Source organism: Cervus elaphus, chromosome 1, assembly GCF_910594005.1.
Source record: "Cervus elaphus chromosome 1, mCerEla1.1, whole genome shotgun sequence".
Lineage (NCBI taxonomy): Eukaryota > Metazoa > Chordata > Mammalia > Artiodactyla > Cervidae > Cervus > Cervus elaphus.
In genome coordinates this window covers 70,200,132-70,214,013 of record NC_057815.1, presented here as the reverse complement: position 1 = coordinate 70,214,013, position 13,882 = coordinate 70,200,132, and the positions used below count along the sequence as shown (strand labels likewise).

Below are 13,882 nucleotides of genomic sequence, written 5' to 3'. Positions count from 1 at the left end.
AGAGTCCCTTGGACTGCAAGGAGATCCAACCAGTCCATCCTAAAGGAGATCAGTCCTGGGTGTTCATTGGAAGGACTGATGTTGAAGCTGAAACTCCAATACTTTGGCCACGTGATGCAAAGAGCTGACTCATCTTAAAAGACCCTGATGCTGGGAAAGACTGAAGACAGGAAGAGAAGGGGACTAAAGAGGATGAAATGGTTGGATGGCATCACCGACTCAATGGACATGAGTTTGAGTAAACTCTGGGAGTTGGTGATGGACAGGGAGGCCTGGCGTGCTTCAGTCCTTGGGGTCGCAAAGAGTCAGACATGACTGAGTGACTGAATCTGACTGACTGACTGATGGTAAGTGAAATAATGTCCCTGCCAAAAAAAATGTCTAGGCCCTAATCCCTGAAAGCTATGGATATGTTAGGTTACATGGAAAAAAAAAAGAATTAATGAAGGTTGCTGATTGGTGGACTTTCAGACAGAAAGGTAATTTTGGATTATGCAGGCAGACCCAGTGTGATCATAAGAATCCTTATAAATGAAAGGGAAGGCAGGAGAGTCAGAAGACATGGGTCCAAGGGAAGCAGAGGTCAGAGTGATGTGACTGCTGCCTCTGGAGATGGAAGGAAGCCCCAAACCAAGGAATGTGGGCAGTCTCTAGAAGTTGAAAGAGGCAGGGGAACAAATTCTGCCCTGGAACCTTCCAGAAGGAATGCAGGCCTGACACCCCTTCCAGAAGGAATGCAGGCCTGACACCTTGACTTTTAGCCCAGCAAGACTCATTTTGGATTTCTGATATGTAGGACTATAAGATAATAACTATGCATGTGTCTTTAAGCCCCAAAATCCATGGCAATTTGTTATAGCCATGATAGGAAACTAGTACACTGTCCCGATGGATACAGTTCATACCACTGGGACAGATGGGCACCATCCATTCATTTTTTCACCCCTAAAGCATTTAGGAAGTACTTACTATGAGCCAGACCCTGCTCAGAAGCAAGGCCAGCAAGGGAGAAGTGGCCATGGCTCCTGGGGATCCACGTCCAGGACTGCAGAAAGGTTGCTTGGACGGTGCCTCTTCCTCCTGCTCCTTCCACCTCCCAAGCCAAGAGTGAGCCTGCGGGATGCCAGGCCTCCCTCCATGGGTTAGCACTGGACGTGATTCAGACATGGTCCCTCCCTCTGGGAGCAGCCAGTCTGGTTGGGTGGAAACAGGGATCAGAGAGGACACATTACGTTACCAAGGTTGCCCTAACAAAGTGTCAACAAAATCCAAGAGGCTCAAAAAACATAAAAGTTTATTTTGTTCCTCTCAGTAGTTTGAGCTGAGTATTCCAGGTTAGTCCACAAGCAGCCCTGCTCCCTGCAGTGAACTGGGAAGCCCTCTTGTTTTCCTGCCTTCCTCTAGGTCAGCGGTTCACACTAGAGGTGACTTTGCTCACCAGGGTGAAAGTGAAAGCCGCTCAGCCATGTCCAATTCTTTGCAACCCCAGCCTGCCAGGCTCCTCTGTCCATGGAAATCTCCAGGTTAGAATACTGGAGGGGGTAGCCATTTCCTTCTCCAGGGGATCTTCCCAACCCAGGGATGGAGCCCCGGCCTCCCGCATTGCAGGCAGATTCTTTACCGTCTGAGCCACCAGGGAAGCCCCACTCACCAGGGTACATTTGGCAAACTTCAGAGATATTTTTGGTTGTTATAACTTGGGATGTGATGCTGGCATCTAGCAGCCAGAGGACAGGGATATGACTAAATGTTCTCCAATGCGCAGGACAGCCCTTTACAGCAAAGAACTCAGAATGGCAACTGTGCCAAGGTTGAGGAACCCAGGCATCGGCAAGGTTATAGGCTCATCCATGTGCCAATCGGGGGAAGGAGAAAGTCAGCACAAGTGAGGCCTGGGTTCAGGAGGGGTCTTCTTCACAACTATACACAGACATGAAGACAGGCTGGTCACATGCCCACAACTCACTTCAAGGGAGTCTGGGAAGTATAGTCTACGTGTGTGCCCAGGAGGAAGTGGGTAACAGAGTTCGGGGGACAGCTCCCCTGCCCCTTGCAGGCCTCCTCATCAAGTCTCCTACAAGAGACTTGGCCAGTGATGGCTGGTGGACATTTCCAGTAAAGGGATCAAAGCTTGCAAAGATGCAGGGCCAGGAGAGGGCCCGACCAAGTGACAAAGTACATGGTTATGCCAGAGGGAGTCCACGGTGGGGAAGACTGGACCTCCTCCCGAGGGCAGGGAAGGCATCAGGTCAGGCTCCTGGCTTCTCATCCAGGCTTTCTTCCTTGAAGCTCAGCCCTTCTTGTCCATCTTACATAGTTGGGACCTTGACAGCACACATTTCTGCCTCATTCTCAAGCTGTTTTCTTGATTTTTGTATTTTGCCAACAACTGGCAGCTCCTGAAGTCAGGACCACAGCCTGATCCTCAGAGTCTGGTTACTGACCCGACCCCCCAGCCCCCACCCCCAATGGAGGTTTGGTTCACAACAGACTCTAGGTGCCCTTGTGTGCCTGTGAGTGACTTCGGTCGTGTTCGATTCTTGGCGACTGTATGGACCATAGCCCACCAGGCTCCTCTGTCCATGGGATTCTCCAGGCAAGAATACTGGAGTAGTTGCCACGTCCTCCTCCAGGGGATCTTCCGGACCCAGGAATGGAACCTGGGTCTCTCCCAGCTCACTCGCTAATCGCTGTCCTTCAGACTTACTAATCAGACGCCCCATCCCCCAAACATGGCCCCTTAACATTGACATTCCCAAGGCTTTCTCAATACTGTCTTCCCAGATTCCCCAGTCACTGCCTTTCCTAGTTTCCTCATGACTGACCCCCACGGCACCCCTACACTGACCTCCCAGCCTCAAGAGACCCTGTGCCCGCGGTGGCAGCTCAGCCCTGGGTCGTGCAGCGCCCTCCACATGAGCAGCATCTCATAGGGCGCGAAGCGGTGCACCAGCAGCAGCTCGCGGTACATGCAGGGGTCGAAGGAGGGCTGCCGGGCGCCGGGCAGCTGCACGCCGAAAGGCCGGATGCCGTCGTGGCCGCTGGGCTTCAGGCCGATGCGCTCCAGACACATGCCCATGTAGGCGTCGTCGATGGGGAAGAGCGGGGTGTGGCGGGCGGCCTGGCGCAGGGCCTGGACCGTGTGGCGGGACAGGAGGAAGCCGCCGCCGCTGCAGTACACCGGGTAGACGGACCCGGGGAAGAGCTGCGGGGGCACGAAGTACTTGCTCCAGCTCTCGCGGATGGGCACGGAGCCGCTCATGAGCTGCCCGGTGAAGAGGTGGCGGTCGGGCGACTTTGCCTCCAGGAAGCGGAGCACGTTGGCCGTGTGCACGAAGACGTCGTCGTCGCCGCTGAGAAGGAAGCGCGCGTGCGGGCAGCGGGCCTCCAGCCAGTCGAGCAGGTGCACGTGCTTGAGCGTAAGGTTGAGGAAGGTGTCGGTGAAGGCCCACTGCAGCACGTCGCCGTGCTCACGCGCCTCCAGCGCGGCCAGCTCCGCCAGCTGCTCTGCGCGCTCGGCGTCCTCGGGTGCGGGAGTGCCCAGCAGGAAGAGGCGGCGCACTGGGCGCCCGCCGTAGCTGCGCTCCTGCCCCCACGTGCGGCGGATGAGCTCGCGCCGCTCGAAGTTGGCCGGCGACGACTTCACGGCCAGCAGCAGGAAGGGCCCGCGGCTGCCCCTACACTTGGCCGGCGCGTCCCAGAGCAGCGGGAAGTGGCGGCAGTGGCGGTACCTTAGGAAGTCTCGGATGCGCGCGGGCAGCTTCTCAAAGTCGGCCGTGGCGTTCGCCGAGGCGTTGGCCACGCACGGAGGCCCTGAGCTGGACGGCGACGTGGCAGCAGGGGCCACATGGGTCACCTGCTGGAACCCATCCGATCTCTGCTCCTGTTGAAAACTGGGGGCTCCGAGGAACCAGTGATGCAGAAGCGAGAAACTCACACCCACCAGAAGGCAGGTCAGGATCTTGGGTTTCAGGGACCTGTGGCGGGGAAAGGCCATCTGTGGGGGGAACCAATCAAAGTGAGCCTGGAGTAGTCTTTGAATCAGCAGAATGACGCCCTTCCCTTGTCACGTCTCTTCCAGAACCAGCCCCTTCTCAACTTTGTTGTTAAGAAGGTAAAAAAGCGTACTGAAGCTTTTCGTATCTCCCACAGTCTAGAGTTTTCTGACGTTCAAATCTGTGTATCTTTTCACCTCCTGACATCTACCTCTGGTTGTCACTCGTGTAGGCCGGGCGGACTCATCAAGTCAAAGTCAAAGCCTTTGTCTTCCCTGTGAATCCTCTTCAATGACTGGAACCTCTTTCTGCTCAGTTGCTCCAACTAAATACCCTGACAGTCTACCCCACCCTCAGCTTACACCTACTTTCCACACCTTGTTGAAACTGCATCCAAATCTCTCCAGGCCTATTCCTTCCTCTCTACCCTTGTTGAGCCCTGACCCTCTGTGACCTATTTCCCTCCTCACCACCACAGTCAAGGAGGCATGAGGTGACAGTCCGGGACTCAGACTCAGGTTAGAATTCAGTCATCACCACTTCCATGTATCATCTTGAACAAGTCATTTCAGATCTCTAGCGCTGAGTGTTCTCCTCTCTACCAAAGGGTTGGTAGCTCTTCCCTTGCAGGGTAGTTTAGAGCATTAAATGAGCATGAACTAGCCAGTCAGTGAATGGCACCAATTCTTTACCCTCTTCATCCTCCGGCCCCACCTCTTTCTATTTCTATCTGCTGGTGTTACTTTCTTTTCCCCACACATTCCAGGTCAGGCCCTCTCCTGTGTATATCCAAATCCCCCGGTCTGCCTGGGTGAACCTCAAGCCCTGCCTTCATGGGGACACCTCAGGACAAATCCCAGATCACAACAACCTTACCTGTATTTACTGCCTGCTAAATTCAGTCACACCAGGTCCTGCCCTTCTTGAACACAATGCTCCGTATTTCAGGAACACCACTCTCTCCTGGCTTTCCTCCTCCCTCTTTAAGCATGTCTCGCAGCTGTCTTTGCTCCTTTCTTCCTTTCTATCGTCTTTTAATGGTGCGGGGCCAGGGGGACTCCTCCAGGGCTCTGTCCTAGATACTCTTTTCACCTTTGTGCAAGCTGACTTCCTTTGCTTTTAGCACCTCCAAGCTCTAGAACCATATGTCCAACCAGCCGCCTATTACTTACCAGCTCTGTATGGTGGTCCACAGCCACCTGATACAACCTGAACTCTGGTCTTCCTTCCCAGAGTTCCACCCCCACTGAGTTGTTCAAGCCCCAAATTGTAATTTATCCCCCTCCTTTCGCTCACCTCGCCCCACCCCCCTAAGCCTGGTAAATCCTGACTCCTAAATATTTGATCAGTCTGTCCCCTTCCATTCCCACTATCAACAGGCTAATCTAAGCTAGCATCTGCTGCTCAGATGAACCTTCTGCTTGGTCTCGCCGCACACTTTCTTGCTCTCAGTTGATCTGTCCTCTAGAGCAGCTGGGATAACTCTGAACAATGTAAGTTTACAGGCCACTCCCCATGCTCTTTTCTGCAGCTCCTCACTGTCATCCACCTGCCCTGGCCGTAGTCAAATCACAGCTTGGGACTGCCATCCTCTTTCTGCCTTGGAGCTTTCCCTCATGCTGTTCCACTGCTGGGATGGACCTCCCTTCCTCTCCCTCACCTGTTTAATGGCCTCCTCACCCTCTACTTCCACTTGAACAAGTATGTCCTTGGGGGAGGTTATTTGTTCAAAATTTATCTTCCCTCTTAGTCTGTAAGCACCCTGAGGGCAGGGATGGCATCTCTGTGTGTCTCCCTCCTGCCCTTCCCAGGGTGGGAGCTGGGACAGTATACTGGGGGAAAATACTGGCTGCCTGGTTCAAATTCTGCCTCTGCCACTTTCTAACTGCATGTGCTGAGCCAGTTGATTTACGCTGTCAAATTGCTACCTCTTAAGAGTTACTGGGACTCCCCTGTTGGTCCAGTGGTTAAGATTGGAAGTGGTTAAGACTGGAAGTGGAAGACTCTGTGCTTCCATTGCAGGGGTTTGGGTTCAGTCCCTGGTCAGGGAAGTCGATCCCATGTGCTGCAATGAAGATTGAAGATCCCACATGCCCCAGCTAAGACCCAGTGCAACCAAATAAAAGTAAGTATTTTAAAAATCATTGAGATATTTAAATGATAATGTCTGTAAAGAAGTTAGCATAGTACTTGGTGGATAGTAAGTGTTCAGTTGCTGCTGCTTCTGCTGCTAAGTCACTTCAGTCGTGTCCGACTCTGTGTGACTCCATAGATGGCAGCCCACCAGGCTCCTCTGTCCCTGGGATTCTCCAGGCAAGAACAAATGGAATGGGTTGCCATTTCCTTCTCCAATGCATGCACGCGTGCTAAGTCGCTTCAGTCATGTCCGACTCTGTGCGACCCTATGGACAGCAGCCCACCAGGCTCCTCTGTCCATAGGATTCAAGTGTTCAGTAAATATTAGCTATTATGATTATCAGAGGTACCAGTAAATATTATTGAATGAGTAATTTGCCTAGATAATGTGCTCAGTAAATATTCTCGGATTGAGTTGTTTGCACATAGTAGATATTACTGGATCAAACTGTAGTCTCATGCCTGGTTGTTACAGTCCATACACAATGTCCAGCCCAAGATGGGCACAGAGCAGGTGTTCCATGAAATAATGGCAGGAGTTAGCTACAAATAAAAGTGGGAGAACCTTGAAAAAACTGTAATCACTGAATCCCATGAGAAATACTAGATGTAGTTTCCTCTTAATGGATTCCTGCTTCAGTGCTTAATGCACTGAAAAAAAGAGAAACAGAAAATAAGCTATTTTATCATGAAAATATGCTCAGTGCCTAGTCTTGTACTTGGCACATTTGGGGCATGCAATACATTTCCCCCTCAATGAATGAAAGAGTAAAAGAATGAATGAGGATAGAATTTGGAGTCTGAATAACTTGGGTGTGAATCCCAGCTTTCATTAGCTGTGTGACTTTGTATAAATGTGTTAACCTTCTAAGTTTCAGTTTTCTCCTCTGAAAAATTGAAGAGTTAACAATCATTTCTCAGTAAAATCTAGAACAAGGAAATAATACTGTCAGTGCTAGAGTACCATACAAATGCTAGTTTTAGAAAACAATTAAAAAGCATTCTCTATCTCCTCTTTCTGTCCACAGTTGTTTCTAGAAGGAGAATAGTCTCACATAGTAGACTTTGAACAGTAATTCTTGTCTCACTGAACCTGCATTTACTTTGATAAAGCTGATTCAGGAACCTGGATCTTGGCCACCTTTTGATAGGAAACTAAGGACAAGGTTGAGCCGGTTCCTGTTCCTAATGGTGGTGCTGGTTTGCTGACCATCTGTTCTTGGGTGCTGACATTGTGAAGCTCTGGGGACGTTCTCTGTGAGTCTTTTTCCTGGATTCCTCCCTACTCCCCATCCACTTTTCTAGGCACTATGAAGTCCCTGCACTTTAAGCTGTCATAGCCTCTGCCGGCCCTGATCCCTTGTCCTTCAAATACCACCTCCAGCAGGATGCCTCCTGGTAAGTCCATCTCAACAGAACCTATATCACAGTTTTATGTTGTTGTTGTTTCGTTTTTAAATTTTCTGGCTGTGCCACAAGGCATGTGGGATCTTAGTTTCCCAACCAGGGATTGAACCTGCACCCCCTGCATTGGAAGTGCAGAGTCTTAACTACTGAACCACCAGGGAAGTCCTATCAACGTTGATAGATACCACAGCTTCTGAGTAGCAAAGTTGGTCAGAGAGGACAGACCTGCCACTTAGTTGAAATTTTTGAACCTCAGGTTCCTCATTTGGGGACCTTGGGCAAGTTATTTGTCACAGAGGATATATGAGATATAAATCCTCCCAGGGTATTATGAGTTGATTGGTGTAAGGCACTTAGAAACATGCCTGGCATGTAGTGAGTACCCTAGGAACGTCAGCAGTTGGCTAACACAGGAATGTTTATGGGGCAAAGCAGGTCATCTTTTGTGAGTTAGGTCCAGCCTTCTCACGCAGGACTGTATAGCGTTCCTTTGTGAGCTTCTCTCTCTGCTCCTTTCTCACTCATCGCTCCACGTTTAATTCTCTTCACTCCACCTGGGATTCTCTGCCTTACTTTCCCGGGAACAGGAAAAGTTCCTGTTGGTTTTTCTCTCCTCTGGTTTGATGCCAAGTGGCAGGTGACTGGAACATAGATTCCTCCAGCACCCTACCACCCCAACGTATTCCTGAATACGGACCACAGATATGGCAGGTGAACACACCTTTTATTACTTTTGGCCCCAGCGCCCAACAGAGCCCTAACCCTGGGGCTTTGCCCTGGTTCCTGTTCGCTTGGCTGCCCTCTGGTTGGCACTCTAAGGAGAGTGGGGCAGGGAGGGGCAGAAAATGCACCTCCTTATTAATAGGAAGAAGCCCAAGTCCCCATCTTACCTTGAATGTCTGAGAGAGAAGAAATAGACAGGAGTCATCCCCAAACTGGGACCTACCTTAAACCCCCTTTTTTCATTCACAAGCTGAGGCCCCACCTCCCGGACTGTGTTTGTGAACCTGACCAATCCATGCATCCCTCCTCCCTTGGATAAGGGGGGTAGGGGGTGGGGACATGCCCACAAGCTTCCTTTCAACAGTGACAACTTGTTTACACTTTATGATGAGGCTAAACGTCATTTCTTCTAGGGGTTTTCTTGACTCCCCCACCCACCAGTTGCCTTGTACACTGCCAGCAATACACTTGCCTGCAACACTTCAAAGCTGTATTATAATGAGCAGTTTTCCTGCTAGACTGAGAGGAATTCCAGGGCCTAGGACCTGTTCTGTTAATATAAGATGTGTTTTAAAAATCTTTGTTGAGTAATTTGCATGTAAAATGTTCATCTAGGCATACCTGCTAGACACATTCATGGTATCTGAGAGTACTGAGCTTAGCACCATGAGTGGTTGGGAGGGAGGTTGAATCAGATTCGGACCTCATCCTCAGAGCTCAGTGTATCTGGAGAGAGCCAGATAGTAAATGACTATAAAGTGATATGATGTGTAGAAAACACTTTGAGGCACTTGGAGAAGGTTCTTGACTGGGAAACTTGACAGAGGTTACTTCACATTAGAACTGCATTGTATCTGTTATCTACTGCTAGGTAACATACTATCCCAAGCATTAAACAAATGCTTAAAACAACCAGTATTTTTATTTCTCAAGATTCTGTGCGTTACCTAGGAGGTTCTTTTGGTGGACCCACCTGGGCTGTCTTTCACATGGCTCTGTTCAGCTAATGTGTAAGCTGGAAACTGGGGCACTGGCCTTGCTCTCCTGCACTCTTTTGTCCTGGGCTTTGTCATGGCATGTTGGTCTCGGGGTTCCAAGATGGTCCCAGTGGAGGCTACAGGCCTCCTGAGGCCTGGCCATCAGAACTTGTATCATGTCATTTGCACCACATTCTGTTGGTCAAAGCAAGTCACAACACCAGCCCAGATGTAAGTTCTAAAAATGTGTGACCATATTTAACCTACCACATGGGTTTGGGGATTTTCCCAGCAGGTAAGGAGCAGTGGAGAGGGAGAGGGCAGTCTGGGCAGAGGTATAGAGGTGGGGATAAACAGGACATGGCTGGGGAACATTCCGAGTTTAATGTGGTTGGCAGAGTAAATATTGGGAGTTGAGGATGCAAAGATAACTTAGAGATTCCTGAGACGGGGCCTTGAACCTGAAGTTTTAACTTGATCCTTTGGAAGTTTTAACGAGTCCATACCTGTTTTCAAGAGGCCATTGTAGCAGGCCATGTGTGGTATGGATGCTGGAGAGGGAAACAGTGGAGGAATGGAACCCAGAGATGGGGTATAGTGATCCATGAGAGAGAGGTGAGGCCCAGGTCTGAACTGGGCAGGGATGTATCTTCATAGCTTGGTGACTTACTGGCCATCTAGGTTGGCCCAATGACTTAGTTTTAACTCATTTGCTCCAAGCTCCCTAAAAACTCATCTTTTCTCTCTAGCAGAAATGTCCTTTGAGAAGTTTGGGGATGAATTGAAGTGGGGAGAAAGTTAAATGGGGGTAAGTTATTGGAATAAAGTGGACAGACTTCAGGACAGGCAGTGATGACCTTTCTAGGAAGGTTCTCCAGGGGCCAGGGAGGAACTTAATGACATATATGTACTGGGTGTGGTGGCAGAGTGGTTTCTGAGAGGGGTATAGTTCAGAGGTAGAATTAAAGCAATCTAAACTCATTTTTAGCTCTCACCTTTACAATGGGTGGTTGTTTTCATCTAGTATAAAAGGTCATAGTCCATTGCTTGTTCTGCCACACCTAGTCTGATAAACTGAGGTGGCATAAGGAAGAGAAACCTGTCCCCACCTCTAAGACAAACAGGCTCCACTCGCCGCCGGTTTGCGAACGCCCGCCCCTCGCGGGGGCCGGGCCGCGGGGCCCGGGGGCGGGTGGTGTCGCCCCAGCCGGGCCCCAGCCCCCTCCCCCACGGCCCCGACGGTCGCCGCCGCCATTTTGACCGCCCGCCCCTTCCCCCAAGACTCTCACCACAGCGACACCCGCCGCCCAGGCCCCGCCGCCCTCCCCGGCCCGGCCTGCCACCCTGGGGCCGCCCAGGTTACCTCGGCTTCTTCCCACTTCTTTCTGCGGAAGGGCTTTCCAGAGGTCTCGGAGGCGATGTTGGGAGGGGGACAGAACGTGCCGGGGTCCCCGGGCCGGGCCGGGGGGGTGGGGGTGGGGGTCGGCCGGAAAAAAAAAAAAAAAAAAAAAAAGACAAACAGGTTCTCTGGGCCAGATGACCAGGAAGGGGAGGAAAGTTGGATGATCCCTTGTTCCACATTGAATTGGCCAGTGGAAGAGGGATCCAGAAGAGAGGCTGACTCCTCAGGTCTGTCCAGAAGCTTTAAGGTACCCCTGGCAGGCCTGGGCCAGGCACTCTCACAGGAATGATCCTATTAAGGAAATCCAATATAATTAAGATTCATACTGAATTTGGCAATAAGGAGTGCATGATCTGAGCCACAGTCAGCTCCTGGTCTTGTTTTTGCTGACTGTATAGAGCTTCTCCATCTTTGGCTGCAAAGAATATAAGCAATCTGATATTGGTGTTGGCCATCTGGTGATGTCCATGTGTAGAGTTTTCTCTTGTGTTGTTGGAAGATGGTGTTTGCTATAACCAGTGCCTTCTCTTGGCAAAACTCTATTAGCCTTTGCCCTGCTTCATTTTGTACTCCAAGGCCAAATTTGCCTGTTACTCCAGGTGTTTCTTGACTTCCTACTTTTGCATTCCAGTCCTCTATAATGAAAAGGATATCTTTTTTGGGTGTTAGTTCTAAAAGGTCTTGTAGGTCTTCATAGAACCGTTCAACTTCAGCTTCTTCAGCATTACTGGTTGGGGCATAGGCTTAGATTACCATGATATTGAATGGTTTGCCTTGGAAATGAACAGAGATCATTCTGTTGTTTTTGAGACTGCATCCAAGTACTGCATTTCGGACTCTTTTGTTGACCATGATGGCTACTCCATTTCTTCTAAGGGATTCCTGCCCACAGTAGTAGATATAATGGTCATCTGAGTTAAATTCACCCATTCCAGTCCATTTTAGTTTGCTGACTCCTAGAATGTCGACATTCACTCTTGCCATCTCCTGTTTGACCACTTCCAATTTGCCTTGATTCATGGACCTAACATTCCGGGTTCCTGTGCAGTATTGTTCTTCACAGCATTGGACCTTGCTTCCATCACCAGTCACATCCACAACTGTGTATTGTTTTTGCTTTGGCTTCATCCCTTCATTCTTTCTGGAGTTATCCCTTCACTGATCTCCAGTAGCATATTGGGCACCTACCGACCTGGGGAGTTCCTCTTTCAGTACCCTATCATTTTGCCTTTTCATACTGTTCATGGGGTTCTCAAGGCAAGAATACTGAAGTGGTTTGCCATTCCCTTCTCCTGTGGGCCACATTCTGTCAGACCTCTCCACCATGACCCGACCATCTTGGGTGGCCCCACACAGCATGGCTTAGTTTCAGAGTTAGACAAGACTGTGGTCCGTGTGATCAGATTGGCTAGTTTTCTGTGACTATGGTTTCAGTATGTCTGCCCTCTGATGCCCTCTACAACACCTATTGTCTTACTTGGCTTTCTCTTACCTTGGACATGGGGTATCTCTTGATGGCTGCTCCAGCAAAGCACACCGCAGCTCCTTACTTTGGACGAGGGGTATCTCCTCACGGCCGCCCCTCCTGACCTTGAACATGGAGTAGCTCGTCTCGGCCCTCCTGCACCACTGCAGCCTGGCGCTCTTGGTCGTCACCCCTGACCTTGTGCGAGGGGTAGCTCTCCTCGGCCACACTTCTGCGCAGTCTGCTGCAGCTGCCACGCTTCAACTATACAACTATACAGTGGAAGTGAGAAATAGATTTAAGGGACTAGATCTGGTAGAGTGCCTGATGAACTATGGATGGAGGTTTGTGACATTGTACAGGAGACAGGGATCAAGACCATCCCCATGGAAAAGAACAGCAAAAAGGCAAAATGGTTGTCTGAGGAGGCCTTACAAATAGCTGTGAAAAGAAGAGAAGCGAAAAGCAAAGGAGAAAAGGAAAGATATTCCCATTTGAATGCAGAGTTCCAAAGACTAACAAGGAGAGATAAGAAAGCCTTCCTCAGCGATCAATGCAAATAGAAGAAAATAACAGAATGGGAAAGACTAGAGATCTCTTCAATGAAATTAGAGATATCAAGGGAACATTTCATGAAAGATGAGTTTGATAAAGGACAGAAATGGTATGGATCTAACAGAAGCAGGAGATATTAAGAAGAGGTGGCAAGAATACACAGAAGAACTGTACAAAAAAAGATCTTCACGACCCAGATAATCACAATGGTGTGATCACTCATCTAGAGCCAGACATCCTGGAATGTGAAGTCAGGTGGGCCTTAGAAAGCATCACTATGAACAAAGCTAGTGGAGGTGATGGAATTCCAGTTGAGCTATTTCAAATCGTAAAAGATGATGCTGTGAAAGTGCTGTACTCAATATGCCAGCAAATTTGGAAAACTCAGCAGTGGCCACAGGACTGGAAAAGGTCAGTTTTCATTCCAATCCCAAAGAAAGGCAATCCCAAAGAATGCTCAAACTACTGCACAACTGCACTCATCTCACACGCTAGGTAAAGTAATGCTCAAAATTCTCCAATCCAGGCTTCAGCAATATGTGAACTGTGAACTTGCAGATGTTCAAGCTGGTTTTAAAAAAGGCAGAGGGACCAGAGATCAAATTGCCAACATCTGCTGGATCATCAAAAAAGCAAGAGAGTTCCAGAAAAACATCTATTTCTGCTTTATTGACTATGCCAAAGCCTTTGACTCTGTGGATCACAATAAACTGTGGAAAATTCTGAAAGAGATGGGAATACCAGACAACCTGACCCGCCTCTTGAGAAACCTGTATGCAGGTCAGGAAGCAACAGTTAGAACTGGACATGGAACAACAGACTGGTTCCAAATAGGAAAAGGAGTATGTCAAGGCTGTATATTGTCACCCTGCTTATTTAACTTATATGCAGAGTACATCATGAGAAACACTGGGCTGGAAGAAGCACAAGCTGGAATCAAGATTGCTGGGAGAAATATCAACCTCAGATATGCAGATGACACCACCCTTATGGCAGAAAAGAGGAACTAAAAAGCCTCTTGATGAAAGTGAAAGAGGAGAGTGAAAAAGTTGGCTTAAAGCTCAACATTCAGAAAACTAAGATCATGGCATCTGATCCCATCACATCATAGCAAATAGATGGGGAAACAGTGTCAGACTTTATTTTTTGGGGCTCCAAAATCACTGCAGCTGGTGATTACAGCCATGAAATTAAAAGACGCTTACTCCTTGGAAGGAAAGTT

General features: G+C 49.3%; 1 protein-coding gene across 2 annotated transcripts; it reads right to left on the bottom strand.

Moving 5' to 3' along the window:
• Positions 1 to 1,281: 1,281 nt before the first annotated feature.
• On the bottom strand, positions 1,282 to 9,016 carry B3GNT6 (UDP-GlcNAc:betaGal beta-1,3-N-acetylglucosaminyltransferase 6). 2 transcript variants are annotated; one of them, XM_043908080.1, is made up of 2 exons: positions 8,429 to 9,016; positions 1,282 to 3,997 (listed from the first exon to the last, which is right to left on the bottom strand). In XM_043908080.1, exon 2 carries the CDS (start codon positions 3,995 to 3,997, stop codon positions 2,858 to 2,860), a length of 1,140 nt encoding a protein of 379 aa, XP_043764015.1. In that variant the 5' UTR covers positions 8,429 to 9,016; the 3' UTR covers positions 1,282 to 2,857. The 2 variants fall into 2 exon arrangements, with proteins under 2 accessions (XP_043764015.1, XP_043764026.1); XM_043908091.1 differs by lacking the exon at positions 8,429 to 9,016 and adding an exon at positions 5,168 to 5,246.
• Positions 9,017 to 13,882: the final 4,866 nt, after the last annotated feature.